The following is a 27564-nucleotide window of genomic DNA, read 5'->3' as shown; positions in this document are numbered from 1 at the left end:
CGCCACGAGTGGAGTATTGGATGAGCTGCTGTGAGCGCCACGAGTGGAGTATTGGATGAGCTGCTGTGAGCGCCACGAGTGGAGTATTGGATGAGCTGCTGTGAGCGCCACGAGTGGAGTATTGGATGAGCTGCTGTGAGCGCCACGAGTGGAGTATTTGTATGGATGAGCTGCTGTGAGCGCCACGAGTGGAGTATTGGATGAACTGCTGTGAGCGCCACGAGTGGAGTATTTGTATGGATGAGCTGCTGTGAGCACCACGAGTGGAGTATTTGTATGGATGAGCTGCTGTGAGCGCCACGAGTGGAGTATTTGTATGGATGAGCTGCTGTGAGCGCCACGAGTGGAGTATTTGTTTGGATGAGCTGCTGTGAGCGCCACGAGTGGAGTATTGGATGAGCTGCTGTGAGCGCCACGAGTGGAGAATTGGATGAGCTGCTGTGAGCGCCACGAGTGGAGTATTGGATGAGCTGCTGTGAGCGCCACAAGTGGAGTATTTGTTTGATGAGCTGCTGTGAGCGCCACGAGTGGAGTATTGGATAAGCTGCTGTGAGCGCCACGAGTGGAGTATTGGATGAGCTGCTGTGAGCGCCACGAGTGGAGTATTGGATGAGCTGCTGTGAGCGCCACGAGTGGAGTATTGGATGAGCTGCTGTGAGCGCCGAGAGTGGAGTATTGGATGAGCTGCTGTGAGCGCCACGAGTGGAGTATTGGATGAGCTGCTGTGAGCGCCACGAGTGGAGTATTGGATGAGCTGCTGTGAGTGCCACGAGTGGAGTATTTGTATGGATGAGCTGCTGTGAGCGCCACGAGTGGAGTATTTGTATGAGTATTTGTATGGATGAGCTGCTGTGAGCGCCACGAGTGGAGTATTTGTATGGATGAGCTGCTGTGAGCGCCACGAGTGGAGTATTTGTTTGGATGAGATGCTGTGAGCGCTAGGAGTGGAGTATTGGATGAGCTGCTGTGAGCGCCACGAGTGGAGTATTGGATGAGCTGCTGTGAGCGCCACGAGTGGAGTATTGGATGAGCTGCTGTGAGCGCCGAGAGTGGAGTATTGGATGAGCTGCTGTGAGCACCACGAGTGGAGTATTGGATGAGCTGCTGTGAGCGCCACGAGTGGAGTATTGGATGAGCTGCTGTGAGCGCCACGAGTGGAGTATTGGATGAGCTGCTGTGAGCGCCACGAGTGGAGTATTTGTTTGGATGAGCTGCTGTGAGCACCACGAGTGGAGTATTGGATGAGCTGCTGTGAGCGCCACGAGTGGAGTATTGGATGAGCTGCTGTGAGCGCCATGAGTGGAGTATTTGTATGGATGAGCTGCTGTGAGCGCCACGAGTGGAGTATTTGTTCGAGACATTTGTTTTTTTAGCCAAGTTTGGTTAAGAAACGCTCGAGTCAGGGAGAGTACTGCATACTATAAAATGTTGCCTGCTAATGTGCCATGTGAACATTCGTGCCACATGGTGTAGCCTTATATATTGTAATCAAGTTTGGGCAAGATGGTATAAGAAATGTTGAAGTTAAGAGTGCAAAGAAGATAAATTTGTTGGAATTTAATAATCCAAGTGCAGTAAGGTTTTACTGTTATCGGCTGGCTATTGATATAGGGCGAGATATGCCCATAATCATTGTAATCAATTTGGTCGTAATTGTAAAAAATACACAAGTAATTCAGAGAGTGGTCTATCGAGGGAGATTATAATATATAAACATACATTGTGAAAACAATGCACAAATCACAACATGATCCTACCCAAATAGGGTGAAACTTTCCTTGATCAGAGTTCTTTAAATCACCTTGATTCTTTGTTTGATTGTAATGGAAGCTGATACAATCTGACCCAGATCCATTTCTGAATAGAAATCCTAGTACTGATGTCCATTCTGAGAGGCCATGAGTAAGTACTCATCATGGAGTTGGAACACATTACGTTTGTTAATACTTGAAATACCCCTTTGCTTGATCGTTTTCACAGTCCAATCAAAACTTGCCAACAAATTTATAAAAGTATGAAACCTGGCCAGTGCTATAGCTAATCTAAACAGATTTTCAGCTGAACCCACATACCGGTAATGGAGGCCATCTTAAAAAATGGTAGCCATATTTCATATTGCCTGGTCCTAGATTCTCCTTTGAAGCCTCAAATGTTCTCCCCTGTGTCAAAGTTCAACAAAAATGAACAGGGTAAGAAGATCATACTTTTAATAAATAATAGGTTTAAATATACATTGAACAACATATTGTAATCACATATATTTGTATACAACCTTTAAAAGTATTATTTCTAATTGAGGATTATTCCTATTTATAATAAGTTTAAACAGAATACAATATATATTTAACAAAGTTTCATTTTATAACTTGCTCTAACACATTTCACGTCATGTAATCATAATAAATGAAACAATATGAAAACTAAAGAGCATACAGAAAATCAAAATATAATTTTTTATAACAACGTTTAGCACAATGAAATCAAATAATTAGAATGAGTATGAGGGAAAAATCCTGTGTATACAAGAATATATCATAAACATGTGCAACATTATGGTGCATATATTATCACATACATTATTTTGTGCATTTTGATCAGAAGACAATTTGTAAAAAACATCGTTCACTTCTTCATTTCTGCAAATTTACAAAGACTAAATAGCAAATGTCCTTCCACTAGTATGAATATGACAACATGGCATTTCATGAAAAATTGAACAGCAGACGTTTACAAGAATGATTTCATGCTGCTTGTTTATGATTCCGACAAAATGGAATTACAGAAACTGGCTTTGAACTTGTCAAAATAAAAAATAAGAGAAACTGGCTTTGTATATCGCAAAATGAAATAACAGGAATTGCGTTTGACACAACAGAAACTGGCTTTGTTTCAGTGAGCAAGACTAGAAATACAAAGTCTGAAGAGTAATGTGTCAACAAGATGATCTGTAACATGAAAATCACACAAGCCATAATTTCAATAAACATATATATTTTTTATCACAATTCTACTCTTCTAATCTTGAGCCATTCAAAAATATGTAGACACTGTACATGAAACTTTTCATGGAGGTTTAAATTATATCTATACATAGTACAGAAATGTCAGAGCCTTTTCTCTTTATATGTAAATTTTCTTTTAATTACTATTATTTTGCTTGATGTAGAAATATATTTAAATAGTTGTGGAAGAGCAACACGGCCCAACCTCATGTCAAATGTTGTTTTCATATGTGCCAAAATAAATAATATTTCAGCTTTAAAGTAAATATAGTTTTTTTCTTTATTTTTAAATAAGATTTTGACTACTGAGTTAGGTATTACTTCACATCATAACCGTTGCATAATTAAACCAATCATACAGTTCCTTTTCAATTTTTTTTATATGTTTGCATATTAAGCCCAGCATGTTAAGATAACATCATTTTGTAATGTTGTTGGTGTCATTTTGCTGATGTTAAAAAGGCAAAAAAAATCTATGATAACTTACAATTCTAGTTAGCATTGCTAAACCTGTAGGTAATTTTATAGCTTTTTTAAACAAAAAACCAATGCATTTTGTCTATTCAACTTGCAGAATCTTTAAAACAATGCCTTAATTTATAGTTTTAGCAAATATGAAGAGATGTCAAAAACTTCATACCAGGTTTACCAAGTTATAAACAAAGTATACATGTACCTATTTTCTTAATGATCTAATATATACAGGTGTATAGCATAAACTTGCAAAAGTAAGCAGTGTTGTTGCCTAAAATAGCAGCAAATAAACAAAGCTTTACATTTAACAATAGAGTTGGTGGGGAACATCACTTGTCTGGCAAACGTGTGAGTATGGACTTCTTGTGCATTACTTCATCCAGGCATAAAATGGGTTCAAAGACCTGAACAAATGTACAAGGAAAGTGATATATGTGAATCTTCATGCACAAGTTGAAAGAGAGATTTTGCTAATGACAACTTTTACATTTACACATAGCTACACGTACAAGACACTTCACCTACAAGTACATGTACAAGAAGCAACATGTACATGTACAAGTACACGTGCATGTGGTGTTTTACAATCTCTCGACTAGATGCTTGATGCAACATACAGGCATATGAAATGAAAACGTGTTAGTTAGCTTAATCTCATGACTACAGTCAATGTCAAGAATGAAAGCAAAAAGGCTCCATCTTCCGTCTTTATTCAATCCCTCTTAGAACCATTTTGCTTTTTACCCTCCCTCCATGTAAATGCACTAACACTGAGTGATCAGAGTATAAGAAACTGGCCTACGAAGTTTGCAAAGCCCAACACTATGATTGCAACATGTACAAAAATAACTGGCTTGGTAAGGGTCCCTTTCTTTTGGCGAATCTTCATGTAGACCAGACAGGGCAGGGCCATGGCGTACGAAAACCCACACAGAGCTCCAACGAACCTGAAATGTGCCAGAATATGTTAACACTAAAATATAACGTAACAAGAAATTTTAATAAAAATCAGTGGTCAGGTGATTAACAAGTCAAGATTCTCTTGTGGGTAAATAAACATGTTTATACCCGGTAAATAGATTTATTTTTGCGTATTCTATCATTTTTGTTATATTTAGTTACAAACTTATCACAGAAAAGTTTAGAAAAATTAAATTTTATAACTTACTTATCAATTGATTAAAAAAAGATTGGAAATAAAACAATTCATCTATCAATATTAAATTGGAAATTTCAGTTTCAAATCAAACGGTGCTTCCAAGTTTACGCGATACATTCATTTTGTTATTACAAACAGGTGTTTATTTTGCAGATACTAGGGAACTCATTTAGAAATATTATATACAGTTCTTATAGCCAGTACCTGGAACACATTTAGCCACATTGTATAGAGGATAAAACAGTCTACTTGTGTTAAGTGTACACATATGAAGGTATCCAATGTACGATAATTATAATGTGAACTTTTGGGGCTTGGTGACCTAATATTTGTTTGGTATGATTTTGCAGGATTTTATGAGTCGAGAAACAATATGAAAAATATATACTGAAAACAATATTTTTTTAACAAATTGCAAAATAGGCCATTTTATGGTTGATTTCAGTTGAAATTAAGAGAAAACAAACTGCACTAACTCTATCTACATAAATTACTGCTGTTACTGTGTATAGGACACACATTTTTCCCTGGAGGGCACAGTTAGCATCAGCAGGTGAGTACAAACAAGCAAGATAGTTGAATTGACATCCCCCACCAAAAAAGCCAAAGTAGATGGCATGGATATCATGTTTGGTAAAACATTCCAATCAAAATGCAATACGGCTGCAGAGTGATGGACTCTTGTGAACATTGGATATGAGATATGAGTTTCTTTGAAATAAAAGAATATTGCTTATTGTGTAACATTGAGATTTGACCTAATAACCTAGATTTTGACCTCATCTTATCCAGTTTCAAAGATAATGAAATATTTCATCAAGGCTAGTTTGGGCTAGAAATATTGTAATCACTGTGTTTCCAAGATTTGACCAAGTGACCTAGTTTTTGACCCATGTAACCTAGTTTTAAACTAAGCCAAGATTTTATTGAGGCAAATTCTGATTAAGTTTCATGAAGATTGAAGTGGATATATTGCCTATTAATAAAATTTGTCAAAGCAAATATGGTGGTTGCTAGTTTTGACACTTTTTTCTTTTTAATGCCGGTGTCTTATAAATTTTAGCATCCTATACCCAGTAATTTATGGTATAATGCTTTTTTCAAAAAAAAGTTCCACTATTCGTAATCAGCAAGCATTTTTTTTCAAACAATACATACATTATATACCGGCATCAGAAACAATACAAACATTATGAGGGATACCTTAAAGGTAAAGAGTGGCTTACCCTATGATCTTGCCGATGGTAGGCATAAAGACTGCAAACAGTATACAGATCACTAGCAGTACAGCATTGAGAGAGAACACTTGTTTCAACCTGAAAATATGAGGTTAACGTTATAATTATTTGTAAGTAACTTCCATAATATTTCACATTACTCTCTTTTAATATTTGTTTATGACATGTTTGTTGCAATGACTATGTAAAGGTCATAGGAATTATTATGCCGCTTTTGCCATTCAACGTTTAAACTTTGTTGCTGAGGCAAGAATATCAACTTCAACCTAATAACTAATGATTTATATTAAGTTTATAAATTATGTGCAAGCTCCATTACAAATACATTCATTTATACTTATCACAAAATACAACTATTAGAAAGCACTCAATGCAAAGTCATATAAAGTATCTGTATGTTGTCCAACAATGCCCACAGGCATATCAGCCTGCTTATAATGCCGTATTATATATGACATTATATAATAATAGCTACGTTTAAATGAAAAAGTCATAAAAAAACATCTGTTATAATATAAAATTTGCCTATTTTGTAAAAAGACTCCTTTAGCAATCAAAAAACAGTATGCAGACACATTTTGCTTAAAGCTGAATGAAAGATCAAAGGGTATATAATTAATAATAAAAACAAAATTATAATCATCTGTACAATGACATAAACCAGAACAATCAAACTCAACCACAACAATAGCAATGGTAAATTGAGGTCTTAAATTTGCCTGCAGATAGATTTATGAAAATTGAAAATATAAATCCCGATAAAGTTGAAACAATTGCACCACCAGCTGATGCCAGCGCTTGTCTGGGTTTGAAGTATAAAATGGGCATAACTTATAATTCTTAAAGCCAAAGTTGTAGGCCTTGTTGTACATGTACATGTAGTCTCTGGCAACTTGACTTTGTATCATATGTTCAATGTAAATATCTTGAATGCTGTTTGAAATATAGATTATTTATTATTATAGATATATATGAGATTATGCCCCCCCCCCCCCCCTGAGCACCATGTTGTCAGGATTATTTGGACAATTGAATGGACCTCCAAGTCAAGTTTTAGGGCCATGGGTGCAGGCTGTGTCAAGTTATAACACAGACAAACTTTTTGCATTCAAGGTCACTGTGACCTTGACCTTTGATCCAATGACCCTTTAAATTAAAAGGGTTCATCTACAGGTCAGGCCCAACCCCCTAGTCAAGTTTGATGATCATAGTCAATAGAAGCTTTGTTAACTTTTTTGTGTTAAAGGTCACTGTGACCTTGACCTTTGATCCAATAAAACCCAAACCCAAAATCAAGAGGGGTCATCTACTGGTCAGGCCCAACCTTGATGTCAAGTTTCATGACCATAGGTCCAGTAATTGTCGAGTTTGCCATCAAGGTCACTGTGACCTTGACCTTTGACCTGATGACCCCTAAAATAAATAGAGGTCATCAACTGGTCAGGCCCAACCTACAAATCAAGTTTGAGGGCCATGGGTGCAGGCATTGTCGAGTTATCACTCAGACAACCTTTAATCATTCAAGGTCAATGTGACCTTGACCTTTGGCCGGATGACACCCAAAATCAAAAGGGTCATCTACTGGTCAGGCCGAACATCCAAGTCAAGTTTGAGGGCCATGGGTGAAGGCATTGTCGAGGCTCGGACAACTTTTTATTATTCAAGGTCAATGTGTCCTTGACCTTTGGCCCAATGAACCCCAAAAGGGGTCAATAACTGGTCAGACCCAACCTCCAAGTCAAGATTGAGGGCAATGGGTGCAGGCATTGTCAAATTACCAACAGACACAACCTTTTATCATTCAAGGTCACTGTGACCTTGACTTTTGACCTGATGAGCCTTATATCGACATAGGTCATCTACTGGTCAGGCCCAGCCTCCATGTCAAGTTTGATGATCATAGGTCTAGGCATTGCTGATTAATCACTCGGACAAGCTTTTAAATCCTTTTACCATTTAAGGTCACTGTGACCTTGACTTTTGACCTGATGATCCCTAAAATCAATAGGGGTCATCTACTGGCCAGACCCTATCTTCATGTCATGTTTGATGACCATACGTCAAGGAATTGTTGAGTTATCACTATGACAAGCTTTGGTCTACCGATCGACTGATGGACCGACCTACCAACCTACATGTACAAAGCAATATACCCCTCTTCTTCGAAGGGGGGCAAAATAATAAATACAAGAGCTGTCGTAAGAAAGCGCACTTGACTACCCTGCTTTGACTTAGAAGTGAATACAAAAATGATGCAATATGTGCCTGTCAAAAGCAATAAAAAATCAAATTAAAAAGTGAATAAGAATCACAATGTGACAAAACTGGGTTTTTAATGATTGCCTAAAGAGATTCAGTTTCAACTGCTTTCTTCTATTTTTTTGTAACAGTGACCTTGATCCTTAGGGTCCCAAACACAATCCCATAGAAGTCCTCCAAAAACTATTCCTACATATCAAGTTTGGTTACAGTATGTCAACCATAACTTAAGTTATTCAGTACCAAACAGTAATTTATTTTAGTAACAGTGACCTTGACCCTAGGGGGCCAAAAGGGAATTCAATGAAAGCTCTGCATAAACTTGTCCTATATACCAAGTTTGGTCACACTATGTCAACCCTTACTTGAGTTATTCAGTACTAACCATATTTCTATTTTTAGCAACCGAGACCTTGACATAGACCATAACTCTTGGGACCCAAAACACAACCTCAGGAAAGGTCTCAATAAACTCTTCCTATATACCAACTTCGGTCACAATACGTAGACCCTTACTTAAGTTATTCAATACCAACCCTTTTTCTATTAATAGTAACTTTGACCTTGACCTTGGTCATAGGGGCCTCAAACACATTCCCATAAAAGGTCTCCATAAACTCTTCATATATACCAAGTTTGGTGATGGTCCTGAACAACTGCGTGAAGTATTAAGTCAATTGAATGGAATGTATAGAAGTTATTAATGAATATCCAAACCTGCCCTAAAACTTTAACCTAAGTTACATAGTCAATCAGGAGCCATAATTTGTATAAAGGATAATGTGGAAATATCTAACCTCATTATGTGATGGCCCTGAACAACTGTGTGTTGTATTAAATGAATTGAATGAAGGGTATTGAAGCTATAAGTAAAAATCCCAACTTGCCCTAAAACTTTAACCTGACGCCAATGCCCACACTGACGCTGGGGCAAGTAGTAAAGCCCTCCTTATTCTTCAAATAGTCAAGCTAAAAAAAGAATGTTCACATTACCCTGGCCAAATAGTTCCAAACAAAGTGTTCATGAACTGAAGTCTGAAGATGTAGACAAGCAGCGGGAAGACACAGATCATCTGGAAAAACAGGCCAATACGAGCGACAAATGCCATCACATTTGTGTCCTTGAGGTTGTTGAGGAAGTTCTGGAAAATAATACATAAAATTATAAGAAAAAAAATTATCTACTGCCTGAGGCCTTGCAATAGTTTACTTGGGCCTTCCCAGACCTCGGGCGTTTGGTTTTGCCTATAGACCAACAAGCCATTCAATAATGTTTTATGATTACATACCAGTAGAATAAAAATGTTAAAATAAAGTTCCATTCTTATGACCCAGTTAAATGTGTACTGGACACAAACAATGAGTACATACCGAACATTAAACTTCTAAGTGATTTCCCTTGTTACAAATTGTAACAAACACCTTTTTTATAAAAAGAACAATGAAGCACCGTTTCATTTGAAACTTTCAATTTAGGAAGTATTGATCAATGGAAGTTTCCAATCATACAAATGATAGATAAAAATGATAGCTTACATCCTGGATACAGTTTTTGTCGATTGTGAAGGTGATGTAGACAATCACCCCCATGTATACATAAGTGATAGCCACCAACACATAGGCAAGTATGAGGTCACGCACCTGGAATACGTCAACATTCAATTTAAACACGTGAAACACATCAACATTAGGCCAAAAGAATAGTTCTTTAGATTGTTATTCTTGTCAGTTCATAATCAAAACCCAGCCAAACACTATTTCAGTAAAGGCAAGTTTCTGGTGTTTTAAAAATAAAAGAAATTTAAACATACCATATCCCAATTACTTCTTTAAAATTCTGATGAGAATCTAAAAATAATTTCCTCTGGCTTCAGAGGTAACTTATTTCACCATGAAATTGGAACAAAAAACCAATAAACTCAATCATAGTGCCCCTACTTTAATACGTTACACTAAATGGCATCAAACTGCGGACATTTTAGCTATCAAATAACTGTTGAATCTTATAACAGCAAGGCCCTTTCAAATTTTAGCTCAAAATTGCCAGTAAACGTTTGAAATAAATAGATAAAAAAATTATGATTTTACCATTTGTCCACACCTTTATGACCACAAGTGTATTAATTTCATGAGAAAATTGGATATGCCCACATGTCATAGAATTTGACAGCTAATCTAATTAATTATTTAATAAAATGTATATATGACACTCGTTTCATACCATATTTTTTAATTAAAAAAAAACAAAAAACAATTCTACAATGATCCTAGTTCAAGTAACATCATATTAGTTGAAAAGAAAACTATAAGGAGTATTGTTCTTTACTTACAACTACTTAGAACATCACTAAAATTTAAATATTTCTAGGAAAAGATATAACTAAGTTAGGATGTCATATGATTATTGAGAAACTTCACTTATGTTTCTTAAATACTGTCCCTGTAGTACCCTGGTGTATAAGTCTTAGGTTACACACCACCAAATTTTACTGACAATTTTAACAATATATTTAGTAATGAAAATCCAAGATACAGTACACAGTAAAAGCTATTTATTTAAATTAACACACCAAACAAATGCTGGAAATGAAGAAGAAGCGAAGGGAAAAAACATTCAAGGAGTATAATCTGGATAATGCATACACATAAAACTGGTAATTTGATGGCCCAAATTAGTTCTTTGGTTTGGATCAAGTTGCTCAAAATTGCTTGTTTTTTTTAAACTTATTTGATAGCAATTATTTCCCTAACAATTTTGTTTAATATGATAACTAGCCAAAAAGTATACCCCATGGGCATCTTATCCAGTTACCATCCATGCAATATCGCACCATGAGGTTTCTAACTACCAGGACTGGTTTCTATAAAGGGTTTAAATCAACCAAAATAAGAGATGTTACGAAACACTACAAGCATGTGTACTTTTCATGTATACTTATGTTTACATTATACAATTAAACAGCAGTTCAACATCTGTTTGCAAAATTGTTCATGGTCTACTCAAAAACTTATACAGGATCGAATTAAACATACAAGGTGTTCAATATAGACTACATATATATAGTGTTTCGCAACCTCTTCCTTGTACGCACCATTTTTTCTGGGTAGCGTGTCACCCTGGCCATAGCTAGGACAGCATTATGGATAAAGAATGCAAGGGCAGCTATGCCTGTTATGGCGGGAAAATTTGGACGGAACTCTGCAAGGGGAAAATATTGGATATTGGACGTGAAAAGTGGTGAAATAGGGTCGATTGGATGCAAGACTGTGACATTAGAGAAACAGACGTGAAGCATGCCTGTGTATGCAAACACTTCATTGATGGCGATTGCCAATGTCCCATCAGACTCTGGATCAAAGCATCCCAAGTTCGATACCCACGCAGTGGTTCGCCAATGGTAATGGTACTTAGTTATCACACAGGAATGCTATTGGTTCATAATCACATACCTGATGTTAAAGCTGTATAGTTTTTCATTTCTTAATAATTCCTTTAAGCTCTGGTTAATTGTTAATCAATTAATAATAACTTTAAATACCAACACTCATTTTTCAAAAATAACAAGGAGCATATCTCTAGAATTATTTTGGCTGGTGCCAGCCTCAAATCAAAATGTGACCATTGTTCATATGTACACCAATTTTAGTACCTATATTTTCATTCATTGATTAAAGAACCAAGCTAAGAAGGGCAAAGCAGTTGTGTCATTCTGCGAATGTTAGTTATAAATGTGTAATATGCATATTGGTAAGTGCAAAATGTTGACCTTAATGTTGATTGCGACTTGTGCAAAATATGCATGTATATCTGATAATCCCATTATCATCATTTCCCATTATCAACAGTTTATGTTTATGTCACTATTTACAAACATCTACAGAGATAGAGGGCTTTAGCTCAAGCCAGATAAATTTTCTTCCATTTTCATAGGCAGTTACAAGTGTCTGAAAGAATGTATTTACAGAATGTCTTTATAACAACTGCCAACCCTTAATCAAATCACACAGAACCTGAGCCCATCGCATGATACTGCATATAAAACAGAAGGGGTTTCTTCTGTTTTGAGTTAAGCCCTCGATACAGAACTCTACTAAATACTATAGATTGTTTTAATTTTGAACACTCATTTTTTTCCAAAATTTTTCTTGGTTTTGGCCAATTTCACATGTGAAGCAATCATTCAACCATCTATAAACATCAATACCATAATGCTTTGCTAAATTTTGAATTTGTATCATGACTGATAAATAGAACAAGTATTCCGCTAACCCACTGTGTCGCCTGCTGGAAGAGGCATCCCTCTTCTAGTAAGGGTCCCCCTAACTTTGAGATCTACTGAGCCCATAATAAATAGGGCTCATCTACAGAACATGACAAAATTAATGTGTATACCAAATCTACAACAAGTTGTTTAAATTAATTGATTGATGACAAATGTCAGCCGCTGTCAGGCAAAGTAAACCGTTTCTGGTTGTGATGCTTAGCTGATGACACAATATGTATGAATATCAAGCCCTTACAAAATTAAATCAATCTACAGTAGTATTCAACACTCAGACAAACTTAGATTTATACATATTGATTATTTATGCCCAGTGCCATATTTTGCAGGTTTCATATTGTACATGCATGTATGATAAGCAAGTGATTCATTAAATTAATAACAGATAAATTGAGTAAATTATAAAATACTGTAACTTCTTAGTTTAATATTATGTGTAACATGACTTAAGTATTTTAAAAGCATGTTTCAAGAGAGTGCAAATACTTTCTGTGTACTAAAGGTCAACAAGCAAAGCAAAGCAAAGAGGAAAAAGCACAGATTCAATTCAAGAGGATAATTGCTTACAATTGCTTACATTATTTTCGGGGTATTTTTGGGCTCTTGTTATTGACAGAACACAGTTCTGCACAAAAAATGCAAGAGCAGCGACTCCAGTTAATGCTGGGAAGGAGGACTTGAATTCTGAAAATGTGTAATTGACATACATAGAAGTCTTACATTAAAAAAAGTTAGTCAACCCAAACAATAACCACTTAGTTTTCTGTCAAGCCAGTGTTAAAGCATCTTACAAACACACACAAAAATACACATCCAATTTTGACAGCAATTTCATAAAAACTGTAAATAAAACTGTCTGCGATGGTTTCAAATGTGAGAAGGTCACCTCTACATAATTATACAGTTAATACTCATGCCATTTTTCTGAAACATAAATGGCAGACTAGACATGGATTCCCCATGCCAAAAAAGTTGTGTTGAACAGTGGAGCTAAGGATATTCTAAGGAAGACATGAAATTCTATGTATGTAGTAAGAACTTGCTGCATGTACATGTAGTGGTAGGCCATTTTAAATGTAATGAGTTGACATGTGTGAAGCATTGGGTTAAAGAAAGTGTGTAAAAGTAGCTAACAACACATCATTGATTACATTGACCTTGACCTTAAAGCAAATGTGTAAAAGCAGCTTGTTAAACATCATCATTTATTTCATTGACCTTGACCTTAAAGCAAAATGTGAAAAAAGCAGCTTGTGAAACATCAGCATGACATGGTTGTTATCATTTGAGGCAAACTATATCTTAATCCTCCTTGGCATCAAATAGTAGTAGCCCAAATAAGCCTTTTTTAAATAAAAGCCAACTTGACCTTGACATCAAAAGTATAAAAGCAGCCCACAACACAACAGCATGGTGTTGTGGTGATCCATCAAGTTAATTTATTTTAAAATCATGCAAAACCTATCATAGTAACAGCCCTTGTTAGAATTTTCTGATTTAAATAATAGCTTACTTACGGTTGTGCTGAAGGGTCAAGAATTATAGACCCGAAATGGGTTATTTGATACGGAGTTAAAGCGACCTTGACCTGGGATAGAAAGGTGATGATACCTAAAAAAACCCGATACAAACTGATGTGGTGAAGGTTGGGGGTAAGTTACATTAAAATCCTTCAAGCACCCCAGTATGTATAGGAACAGCAACCTTAACCTTGAAGCAAAACATGAAAAAGCAGCATGTGCTATGGATGAAACTGTGTGTTGGTATAATAAAGATCTCTGATAATGCTGGGACACATTATGATGATAACAGTTCGGGGGGATATTTGCTCACAGTATTTTCGGGGTGTTTTTGTGCTCTTATAGTTGCAAGAAGCGAATTCTGTACAAAATATGCAAGGGAAGCCACCCCTGTTAGTGCTGGCAAAGTTGTCTTGACTTCTGAAAATGTGTAATTTATAAAGTGTTGTGATAAGGATCACTTCTCATTACACATACAGATAATTGACATGATGCTGATATTAGTTTAAGCATGCTCTCGGTAATTTAGTTTTTTAACAAAACAATCTGTTCATTCCAAACAATTTTTTGTCCATGCCTTCATCACAGTTTTACCTTCTTTTCAATTCTCATGTCATAATGAATACCAGCCATAGGTGGCAGTATCAGTCAGATGGTGAAAAAATATTTGTATATAAATATATTCATACCAATTCCTACTACATACCTAAACAAATCACTATCTCAGACTGAAATTGCCACTTATGATACCAGCAGTATGAGAAATGAACAATGTAAGGAAATGACATGCATACCAGTCATTTGGGCCACTGACCCCTAGCTCTGACCTTTAACTATGATCTACAAATGTCCCCCCAATTGTGACCTTGACCTACAGATCAAGGTCTCAAGTGTGAAACACTCTCGGCATAGTGAAAATCCCCACAAAATTATTTTGAAATCATTCATGGGATCACCAAGGTACGATCTGAACAAGTTCAAATTGAAAATAATTTTACTCCTTGACCCTGAAGTATGACTTGACATATGACTTACTGATTTGGGTCTTGTTTGTGGCACATCATCTCCTCATGGTGAACATGTTTTTCAATATTATTTTGACACGTTTAAAATAATTGAATAATTAAAATCCATTAAATGTTACAGTACTGATATCACAATGAAAACAAATTTGGCAAATGAATGAGAAATAGAATAAAATGCTGTGAAATCATTAATGTTCATGGGGCAATAATGTTCGTGGTTTTCGTGGGGTGGGTGATCCACGAATTCAAGATCCCACGAAATATTGACCCTTTATTCCCTTTTTCAATTGCCATGTTATGTACATACTCTAATTTATTCGTTACAGAGGCCGCAGTACACATCGTAAATATCGGTGTGAATAAATATTGAAATGAGATGATATTCAAAAGTAATTGAATTTGTAAACATCAGCTATCTTTAAGGATTGTTTACTCAATTATACGGACCTTCTCGGTGTTTTCACAGTTTGCAAAATTCTTAACTGGCATTCAATGGCTTTGTCTATCTGTATTAAGGATCAGGGTACATCTTCTTTTATGATCTAAATTTCCAATTAAATCGATAATTGACATGGATATATGCACTAATTGGCATGTCGTACCACTTTAGCGAGTGTCATAAACCGAGTGACGTAGACAACAGAAATCACGAGCCAGCGCGTGGAATGCAGTCGATCTAGGACGATCGCAATTTCGATTATTTTTATTTCAAAAACGAAAAACCATGAATTCAAGTACCCCGAAATTGTAATTTTTCGGCAAACCACGAAATTTCTTGCCAACGAATATAAATGATTTCACAGTATATGTATTAATCAAATATATGTATTTTTGGAAGAAACTTTGTCAGCCTTTTTCTACATACTATTGGTGTGAACAAATAAAATGCTCACTCACCATAAACATAACTAGGACTGGCAGTGTCATGAAAGTCGAGGTGTATTCCCCAGCTGATTGCATTCTTCATAGCAAAACACACGAGGTACGTGACAGATATAGTCCCTGGAATGAACATGAATACAAGGCATATTGTACATTTCATTTAGATTTTAGTAAATGTTTGTTGCTTCATTCTGAATGCTGAATGCCACCCCAACCAATGATGCTTAACATCGAATCAATTTGGTACGGCCTTTTATAATGATTCAAATCCATACTAAGTGACTGCTCTAGTGCAATTCTTTTCAGAAATAGTCACCTAAAGCATTTGGAGAGGTTGTGTTAATAAGAGGAAAGTCACTATAAAGGCATTGTTGTAGCAGATTTCAGTACTCAAAATATGAGGTGTTTGTCTGTGAAAGGTCAACTATATCAACCCTGCCACTATCACAATCATAAAACAGTTCGGTGAAAGTTTGTTCCCTGACCTTGAATGCATTCGTTGGAAAGGTCAGGTCAAGCATATTTTGTAACAAGAGCCATTGTAAGACAGCGCGCTCGACTACGCCGCTTTTACTTAGAATACAATAACGATGTAATAATACCAAGTTTGGTCTCTTTATGTCAAACCTGACTAAAATTATTCGATCAATAATAAAGACTTTGATCAAACAATGACGAAAGTCATTCAAATAACTTGATTTCCCATTATGAAAATGCGGTTAAGAATATACAAATATGCCTTTCAAAGGAAATAAAAAATTAAAAAAATCAAGGGCCATAATTTGTATTTAGGGTTAAAACAGAGTTATGTTTCTTGTTGTAAAATAGTCGTAAATAATTTTTCAATTTTATTAAGTGCATTTAATGAACGGTATAGTTTTTTATTAAAATCCCAACTTGCCCTTAACTTTTACTTGCGTAAACTTTAATCTAAGTCAATCAGGATCCATAACTTGCATTAAGGTCACTTTGATGCTGCCCTCCCACCAGCCCGCCAGAACAATGACACAAGTAATTCAAATAACTTGATTTCCCATTATTGAAATGTGGTTAAGAATAATATTACAAATATGCTTTTCAAAAGAAATTAAAAAAAAAATCAAAGGCCATAATTTGTATTTAGGGTTAAAATGGAGTTATGTTTCTTGTTGGTTAATAATTTTGAATTTTATTAAGTGCTTTGAATGAACTGTATAGAAGTGTTTTTTTTATTAAAATCCCAACTTGCCCTTAACTTTTACTTGCCTAAAACTTTAACCTAAGTCAATCAGGGGCCATAACTTGTATTAAGGATATGGAGTTATGTAACCTCATTGGGTGATGGTCCTGAACAATTGCGTGAAGTATTAAGTCAATTGAATGAAGGGTATAGAAGTTATTAAACAATATCCCAACCTGCCCTAAAACTTTAACCTAAGTTCCATAGTCAATCAGGGGCCATAGTTTGTATAAAAGATAATATGGAGTTATCTAACCTCATTATGTGATGGCTCTGAACATCTGTGTGAAGTATTAAGTCAATTGAATGAATGGTATTAGAGTTTTAAGTGAAAATCCCAACTTGCCCTAAAACTTTTACCTACCCTAAAACTTTAACCTAAGTCAATCAGGGGCCACAACTTGTATTTAGGATAATATGGAGTTATGTAACCTCATTGTGTGATGGTCCTGAACAATTGTGCGAAGTAATAAGTCAATTGAACAAAGGATATAGAAGTTATTAATAAATATTCCAACTTGCCCTAAAACGTTTACCCAAGTTCCATAGTCAATCAGGGGCCATAATCTGTGTAAAGAATAATATGGAGTTCTCTAACCTCATCATGTGATGGCCCTGAACAACTGCGTGAAGTATTAAGTCAATTGAATGTAGGGTATTGGACTTATAAGTGAAAATCCCAACTTGCCCTCAAACTTTAACCGGACGCCGACGCTGACGCAGCGGCAAGTAGTATAGCCCACCTATTCTTCGAATAGTCGAGCTAAAAATAATGAGTAAGATATGGACCTTTGACCTACAGAAATGTCTCAATGTATGGCTGAGTAACAGCCCAGGCAAGACCAACAGACATGGGTGTCTCATCTGACATGCTATCTGCTCATGGTGAAATTTTGTGTCAATTTTTTTTAAAATGTCTTACATTATCAGGCTACAGCACAGAAAAGCCAATATACATGGAATTTTGACAAATGACACATTAAGTGTGACCTCGATCTACAACTTACAGACAAAAGAACTGTCTTTTATCCCCCAATGAATGGTCAGGTTACAGCCTGGACAAGTCAAAATAGGACACTCAATGGATTATCATACACACAAACAACAAACTGCCCTAGTGACATCTATGTCGAGCTGGATGCAAGTGCGCTGGACAATAATTATGCTATTTAACTAACCTAGAGCATTAAATTTCGTGAAGAAAGTTGGAGATTTGAAGTTAATGAGTGGCATAATGATGAGGATAAGTATAAAAGGAACGGTCTTCTGTTCATCCCAGATCTTGTTGAATGTAACATCATGGGTATGATCAGTGGTATTTGTGGTGTTGGTGTCGTCTGATGGGCAGAATGGATCTGAAAATTGAGGAATGAATACTATTGATTGATGGCTAAAAATTTGAAATACAAATACATCAATATAATTTAATAGTTCCAATTTGTCTAGTTTCAGATAAACTGCAGTCATATATTGCCACATATTGTTTCTTGTAATGAAGATTTGCTATTCATGCTAGAATTTTAAGACACATGATCAAAAAAAGCTATAACATTTGCACTTTTCACAGTCGATTTAAATTAATTTCAATTCAACCAGCTAGGTAATTAATCTTAATTTCTACCTTGAAACACTACAGCAAACTTTTCATATTTCTTTTAACATTCAATATTAAACATATTATTTATTGTTCCCAACTCAGTGCAAAGTAGGCAAAAACAGCATCACAGGTGTAAACCAGAGATATAACAGCAGATTATGAAAATGCTGCACAGTGCATATATATTGTAATAAACTGCTTCAACGGTTCAAAGAAACAGACACAAAAAATAGTCAATTTTAAAAACCAAATTCATACATATCATTATTCAGCAAATTTCAAACTGATATTATACCAAGTGTTTGATTAAGCTATAGATTTTCCGGGATAGACATGTACCTGTGCTTCCTGATGCGACTGTATCATCTCCCTTAGCATGGTCTGAAATATGAAAACTAGGAATGTTAGCACACTCGGGTATTTCATCATTTGTCCACTAAAAATATTATCATATACAGTCGAACCCCGCTTAAATTGAAGGTAAGCATTCCCGCTTTGCTCGAATTTCTTCGAGGCTCGAGGTATTTTCGCCCGTCCCTGGGAGTTTGAGCCAACGCGGTTTGACTACAGTTTGAAACCATGTCTAGATGCCAAGGACATTCCAATGATTCATTATTCTATGCTGTCGGCATCCCCTACAAGCGGTGGGAAAGTAATTTTAGTCATTTTATACAAGGAAATTATTACAAGGAATGTATGATCCCTGATGCTGCTTTTTTGGATAAAAGTATACACTGAGGCAATGAAATAGCTTGGACAAAGATGTGGAACAGACGGAGGAGGATACAGTGACTTTAAATTTATACCACTATATTTTTCTGGTTTAACTTTGAACAATTATTAATAATCAAAGGAAACAACGAAATCTAACATACGATATATAAATGTGACGATGTTGTAGAGGAAGTTGGAGATAAGGATCCAGTACACAATCATGCCGCCAAGGAGAGTGAGAAGAGACGACACCCAAGCCACCCACTCCCCCCATCGACCCAGATACTCCCGACATACGTCCGAAAACTCTATGACCTCTGATGTTGACTCTGCAAAAAAAGTTCCATTATTACTGTTATAAGGATATCATTAAACCCTGAATACAATCATGGCTCAGGGCAGTGTCAGTTGTGAAGCCAACCACTTGACTTACCACCGAGATAGTCTTGAGAACTCTATTACCAGGGATGCAAACGTGATTTTGTAAAAATAGGAAACTAGTATGAAATAAGAGTATCCTATTCACACTACATACAAAAAAGTTTTTTTTTGTTTAGATAAAAAAAGGCAATAATTAAAAAAAAATTGTGGCCAAAAAAGAGGAAATCAGCTGAAAAGAGGAAAGTTGGCATCCCTGAATAATACGATCTGATGTTGATTTTGCAAAGAGAATTTCTTTGTTCTGAGGGCTGCTATGCTTTTGAAACTAAAAGAAAATGCATTATTTTGGCTCATAACAAAAATTTACTTCCTGTAAAAAACAATTCCGGAAGTTTACACGGTGTAACCCAAAAAAATATTGTGAAAAAAATCGATCTCAGTTACACTATATTTAACACCATGAAAAAACATTGTTGAGTTGTTGGAAGCATATTAAACAATACAGGAATATTGCATTGAGCTAATTCAATAATATTGAATCAGTTTAGGATACCGGTAACAATATCCAACAGATTGCATTATACATATAGTCAGCAATTTGAGCAATAAAAATTCTCAGCATTCTTCATGTGCTTTTTAGTCGGGAGTCCATAAGGGGAAAAGTCGCTTATTTTTGACGGTCCATGGCATCGGAGAGTAGAATTTGGCATGCATGCTATATCTTAACTTTGATATGTTAGTAATCTGAAACTGCCCCATGCCATCCGAGATTTGGCCCTATATGCTCAGAATTAGGTCAAAGGTCAACTGAGTGCACTTTATGTACATGGTAATTGAAAAAACATCATATCTTTGTCAGTTTTAGGTTTACAATAACCCAACTGGTATCAAAATGAAGCTTAGGCTTTGGCCTTTATTTGCCATTTACTAAATTTTATATACCTGATTTGTATTCTCATGAATATTAATGAGAATGTCCAAAAAAGGGTGATTTTTTAAAAAATATAATAATTTATGGACAATAGTTTTGCAATATCTTCGTTATTTATGTTATTTATACAGCCAGACTTTACCAAAATAAGGATGAGATATTCCTCTATCAGTAAATATATACTTTTTAATATTTTGATGCATCATTTACATGCACAATTACTGCTTAAAGTGGGTGGGGTAACTTGACACCAAAATCTTGAAAAATCCAAATGTTGTAAAATTAAAAAATCCGATGTTGTTTTCTTTTACATATGGTTTATGTATATAATGTGTATTAATTACCAGTATTTGTACATGGATCAATAACAATTATATAGGTCAAAGGTCATTCAAGTGCAATAATAAGTCAATTCAAGTCAATGTGTTACGTCGGGAGACCATAAGCGGAAAAGTCGCTCATTTTTGACGGCCCATGGCATCATGGAGTATAACTGATTCAATTCCATAATCGTATTGCCCAATATCAGCTGTGTGTGACTCCACACAATGCCACTGACAAAATCGAATGTGAAGGTGAGAAACTAGGTCAAGGGTCAAGTAATTGCAAAATTTATTGAAACTCTACCTGTCTTACTCGATGTCGTTTAACTTTAAAACGCTTATATTTATCAACTTATATTTTGTTCTATATTATCATTGTATATATAGCTTTCTAGTAAATTCTCCAACAATGTTTCCAAAAGGTAGGGTTAAGGTCATTTAAAGGTCAACAAGCGAAACATACTCGAAAATTTTAGTATACATAATATGTTTTCTTTTTATTTAGCTTTATGCATCTTTATATTGGTGTTTAAAGGTAATACAAAACAGCCCATTGTATAATCTTTGGTTTCAGCAAAATTGGGCACTAGAATGATGTCGGTTACTATGGTTACCAACAAAGCACAAAACATTGCCCAGGTTTGCTGATTCAATGACTTATGTTTTGCATATCTTATATCTGTTTTATTTAATAAAATATGTTTTTTTATTAAAAATATATATCAGTTCTATGAACATATAGCTTTTGTGAGGCCAACTTTTAAAGTCAAATAAGGTCAAGGTCAATGTACTTTCGAGGTCAAACACGGAAATTAGCAAATAAAACAACATCTATGTGTTATCAAGAATTATTTGCCTTTGTTATGCTGTTTGGTACACACAAGTGTATTAGTGAGGATGGAAAAATCTGCAACTGTGAACGTTGCCATGGCAATAAAATAAACCAGAATAGAGATTACGCACATGCATAACTCATTGACGTCTCCTGGTATTATAAATGTTCACTATTTTATGTTGACAACAGCCTTATATTTTAAGTATATGTGTTTTTGCGAAAGGTTCATTCAAACAAGTATGAACATTTTTTTTTGGAGTTATCCCACCTTGTTATAATTCGCCTAGTTAAAACAAAGTTACTTCCCTTGTATAGAAGTTTGCCATTTAGCCTACATAAACATTGCAGTGACCTGATAGTCCCTTTCACTGTAAGTTACAGTCCTGGTTGATTATATACTTTATCCCTGGGTGTATTGCCTAATACACTATGTATCTGTTAAGTTCTCTATATAATTGAGCAACAGAAAAACTAATTTCAAGGGGGAATCGCTGCTCAATTTTTTCGCAATTTGTGCGATTCGCACCATTAGTATTTCGCTCTTAATTACGATTACTATTTATTGTGATTCGCACCATTAGTATTTCGTTCTTTAATACGATTAATAAACACAATCTCAATGGAGCTGTTTTGGTATCAGTTTCTCATTGGACAGGTGTTTGTTGTGATAAGTAGTCAACTATAGTCTTTACATCTTGGTAATTACCTTTTTGTATATTTTCAGCTGTGAAGAGATCAGAAAACATGTCCAGTTACAGAACGCAAGTACGTTTATACAACTATTGAGGACTGCAGGTAAATAGTATACACAATAGCACTAGTTGAATGTTTATGATAATTAAAATATTAAAGTGTCAATCAAAAGCAAATAATTTATAAAAGGGAGAATTTGATATTGTATAGCTTTTAAAGGGTTTAATAATGAATTTAATTTAAGGACGAAAATTGCATGCTATATTTACTGGCGAAATCTTTAATTGTTTGTGTCATAGTTTGTCTGTATGTGAACTTTAATATCCTGTATTTTATCATTTCAGAAAAATGGAGGTCAATCCAGTTGTGTCTATCAAGCGACGTTCATCGGGAACATCATTTGACCGTTGCATAATTTGCCAAGAGAAAGGGGGAGTGTTGCGTATCGGAACAGTGGATGGCAAAAAGCGGATCAGAGAAGTGTCCGAAATCAGAAAAAGCTTGCAGGACACTGACAACATAGAGGTAATAGACAGAACCACTGAACTTGACACAGACACATGGGCAGACCAAAATAAAATTAAGTGGCATAATAGTTGTTATAGCTCATATACCTCAAAGCAAAGGCTTAGTCGTTTGCAAAATAAGTTCAAACAGCCTGAAAGTAAGCAACCGGATGAACAATGTCATAGTACCCCTGAAACATGTACCCCTTCTACTTCTACAACCAGAGCCAAAGTACATGCTGTTGACTTTAATCGCTGTATGTTTTGTCAATCTGACAATGTTAAACAGTTGAACAGTGTTACTACATTCAAATTATCTGAAAATGTCCTTACACTTTCGAAGAATGACAATGTTATGAGAGTTCGTCTTGCAGGTGTTAACGATTTAATAGCGTCTGAGGGCAAATATCACTTGAAATGTTTATCAAAATTCAGACGCAAATCTATAACGATAGACACTCTAGATGAACCTGAAGATGAAGTGATGAAAGAGCTCAAACATGTCCTGGAAGAAGGGTTTTCTCGTGGTCATGTTTATGATATGAATACAGTGTGGAGTAGTTATTGCCGAAGAAAACAGGAATCAGGCAAGAGTGTACCAAGTAAATATCAGACACGAAAACAGTCATTCTATGAGGACGTGAAACGGACGATTGGTGAGAAGGGACAGTTGGTAAGACCGTTAGATAAACAATCTTCGCTGCTATTGTACCCTGCATGTGAAACGAACAAAGTCATTTCTCAGACACTGACAAAAGAATCAAGAAAACAGTTTGAAACATTTTTGTCTGATTCAGGCTCAGAGACAGACACCTCAGGTGATGATTCAGTCGTTCTTGAACCTTGCGAAAATACGATTCTGCAAGAAATAGTCCATGCGGCCCTGAAGATAAGAACCGACTTAAATGAAATGCCTGGACACGACTCAATTTGTTCAGGCTTTGATGATGAACACATTGAAAAGATCATTCCAGATAGTCTGTACATATTTCTTAGGTTGCTTTTTGGTGGTATGGCCCTGTTAGATGGAGATGATGATGCCATTAATGCATCTGCAAATCGAAAAGTTTGCAGTATTGCACAGGATATTATTTTTGGTGTTTCTAATGGAACCAAGCTTACACCAAAACATGTAGGCTTAGGTCTTGCCCTGCATCAAGCAACACGCTCAAAGGCGTTAGTTGAACTATTTCATGCTGCTAATCATACAGTTGGTATCACTACAATCAGACGGATTGATAATGCCATAGCTAACAATATTCTGGAAAAGTATATTCAAAATGGAGGAGTTTATATTCCAAGTAATATCGAGCGTGGGTTTTTTGTACATTGTTCATGTGACAATATAGATGTGTTGGAGTCTACATTGGATGGGCGAAACACGTTCCATAGTACGCAGATGGTTGTGTGGCAGCGACAAACCGCAGCAGAATTAGATCCATTACAAATCGCGGATGATGACAGCACACCTAGCTTAGAGAGAAGTTGTAACACAGACGCTTTGAAGAGTCTCCACGAGTTACACAGAGCAAAGATGCCGCATGGCAGTAGACCTCAACCAGTGCAAACCGCTGACGAAATAAATACGGACAGATGGTTCACTGAGATAGATGTCAAATGTGAACAGGCCCGTATAGAGGACACTGTGTGGCTTCTAACAAGACAGACTGACACAGAAGAGCAGAAAGTTCCAGCATGGCGAGCATTTAATGAATCGACCAGTCAAGCAAGTCCACCGATGACTACCATTGGAATGCTTCCAATCCTGCAGGCCCCTGCAGATGACTTTGATACGCTGACTACGGTTATCGATAGATTTATAGCAATATCAAATCATGTAGGACAAACACATACTGTTATCACTGGTGACCAGCCTCTCTATGCCAAAGGAATAGAGCTAACATGGGCGAACCAAGAGAAGTATAAAAACGTCATATTCAGACTTGGTGGCCTCCATGTCTGCTTCAACTTTTTGAAAGCAATTGGACAACACATGGAATCAGCTGGTCTTGATGATGTGTGGGTTGATGCTGGGGTGTATCCTCCAAACGTAACTTCAAACATGATGGAAGGAAAGGCGTACTACAGAGCAGTACGTGCACATATCCTAACGTATGAGGCTTTGTGGCGGTTAAGGTGGACGATGTTTCGATCCTGGCTACATCAAAAGGCCGGTGGCACAAGTACAGATGTTGGAGAAATGGAAGCATCATCTACGGATCTGGTTAATATCTTCAAAACTTCAAAGATAACTGGATATGACCAAAACGTAATGGACCAGGCTGCGAAGTTACATGAAGTTATTCTGGATGTCAAATTGATCGGCCAGATGCAGGAGTTTGACTCTTTGTTCTTTGGCAACAAGCAGTATGTGTTCTGGAAGACCTATATGGATATGATTGAGATTTTGCTTCTGTTTATTCGTGCGGAAAGAGAAGGAAACTGGAAGTTGCACCTTGAAGCATTCGCCGCAATGTTACCGTGGCTGACAGCGTATGACCACCTAAACTATGCTCGATGGGGACCTGTGTATTTGGCCGAGATGAAAGACCTGGAGAACAGAGCACCAGAAGTTTACACTGAGTTCATGAATGGGAATTTCGTCGTCAAGAGAAGTAACAACCACTTCAGCCAGATTCCAACAGACCAAGCAACCGAGTGGATAAATAAACTCTGCAAGCTTAACAATGGAATCATAGGAATAACACGAAATGACTCAGCACGGGACAAGTTCTGTATAACTTGGGCATTTCGCTCAAACATCTCACAAAAGATGAGAGCTCTCTACACAGACACTAGTGGAGATGATGAAGATGAGTTCACATCTACAAGGGCCGACTTCCAGCGATCACGGGTAGATCTTGATGAAAGCCATGTTCAAGCGCTGCTTCAATACCTCGACATACGGGACGTGTTTTGTTGCAAAGGACTAGACTTACTGACAGAAGTAGACATTGAAACCGATAATGCTGATAATAACCTGGTGTTACCAGTAAGGGAGTGCTCAAAGTTAGTCTCAATTGCAACAAAAGATGTAGCCACTACCGAAATAACCAAGAACCTAGTTGAAGCAAGGGATCAAGGTGCAGCACGTGTACTACAAAATGCTCACGAGAGACTAGTTTCAAAGAAAAAACAATTCTTTGACCCAATGAAAAAAATGAAATTGAAAACCTTTGCCACGCTTTACCAAGTGCCAGTGAAAGCAAAGCAAACCACACAGATAATAAAAGCTGACAGAAGATTGATGCAACGACTCTTCAACGCGGCTAATGCTGGCAGAACTGTCGAAATAGCATCTGTATTAAAACATGAGTTGTCTCCAGTACCACTGTCACTTGCAAAAGTTGGCGGAATTATGAACCCAACAGCCAAATCTGATCTGCTTGCGGTCCTTACTACAGATAGTGCAGTCTTTGTCCAGGAAGAGCTTCCAGTGGCTACTTTGAAAACAGCTATAGTGATTGATGGACATGCAATGATTCAGGCATTAGGTAAACCAGATGGCTGTGTTACATTTGGAGAGTATGCAGACGTGTTTGTGCAGTGTGTACTGAGGTATTTTAACACAACTACACACAGAATAGACGTGGCATTCGACAGATATATCGGAAAATCATCAATAAAGGCAAGTGCTAGGAGCAAGCGATCCGGCAACCGACGCCCAATTCGTAGAATGATTACTGGTCCAGATGTACCACTGCCGCAGTCATTGGATACCTTCCTAGCAATGGATGAGAACAAAGCAGATATTGCGAGGTTTCTTTCCGAGAATTTGGCAACAAGGGCAGACTCGTTACCGAGAGATCAAGAGCTTGTAACAGGAGGAGGTTACCAAAATGTACTCAAAGCTACATCCAACAGACGTGAAGTACCACAACTGTCATCGAACCAGGAAGAGGCAGACACGAGGATCATTATACATGCCTTAGATGCTGTAAGAGAAGGTTATGAGAGAATAGTGGTCAAATGTCAAGATACAGATGTACTGCTCCTACTGATATACCATCTTGGGTATCTAAACATCGAAATATGGATGATGGCTGGGACTTCAAAGAAAACCAAACTATACCCCGTGCATAGTATCGCTCAGAAAATACCCAGAGATGTGCACCTTAACATTTTGGGATTTCATGCGTTGACTGGATGCGACACAACTTCGGCCTTTAGTGGCATTAGTAAGAAGACCTGTTGGAAGACTTATGTTACTTGTCCTGACCTACTTTCGGATGTTGGAAGAGACAGAAAGTCAGATAAGGCAGAGAGGTTTGTATGCTTGCTTTATGGGACCAATGAAACCTCTGTTGATAATGCAAGGCATTCGCTATTTGTTAAAGCTAAGAAAACGCTTGAAATGCTCCCACCAACAACTGATGCTCTTGAATTGCACATTGCAAGAGCAAATTATCAAGCAGCAATTTGGATCACAGCTGATGTACCAATTGTTGATACAGAGATCAGGCCTGTAGATACTAAGGCATGGCAAGATGGTCCTGATGGATTAGAAGTTGTCTGGAAACGAT

General features: G+C 36.6%; 1 protein-coding gene across 3 annotated transcripts in view; it reads right to left on the bottom strand.

The window, feature by feature from the left end:
• Nucleotides 1–2198: 2198 nt before the first annotated feature.
• Nucleotides 2199–27564, bottom strand: part of LOC128213491 (sodium-coupled neutral amino acid transporter 9-like) — a 63531-nt gene continuing 38165 nt past the window's right edge. For 2 of the 3 annotated variants that reach the window (XM_052919232.1, XM_052919234.1), the window contains exons 6-14: nt 19534–19701; nt 18998–19039; nt 18240–18416; nt 15858–15962; nt 12993–13099; nt 9669–9773; nt 9126–9274; nt 5862–5951; nt 2199–4423 (exon numbers count right to left, since the gene is read on the bottom strand). In XM_052919232.1, the coding sequence (XP_052775192.1) occupies nt 4255–4423; nt 5862–5951; nt 9126–9274; nt 9669–9773; nt 12993–13099; nt 15858–15962; nt 18240–18416; nt 18998–19039; nt 19534–19701 (1112 nt within the window). In that variant the 3' untranslated portion in view covers nt 2199–4254. Of the gene's footprint in view, nt 4424–5861; nt 5952–9125; nt 9275–9668; nt 9774–11224; nt 11332–12992; nt 13100–15857; nt 15963–18239; nt 18417–18997; nt 19040–19533; nt 19702–27564 lie in introns of all 3 variants that reach the window. The other variant, XM_052919233.1, reaches the window with a different exon arrangement.

Source organism: Mya arenaria, chromosome 13 (genome assembly GCF_026914265.1).
Source record: "Mya arenaria isolate MELC-2E11 chromosome 13, ASM2691426v1".
NCBI lineage: Eukaryota > Metazoa > Mollusca > Bivalvia > Myida > Myidae > Mya > Mya arenaria.
Note: the sequence above shows the minus strand (reverse complement) of the source record. Positions and strands in the feature narration are given on the sequence as shown.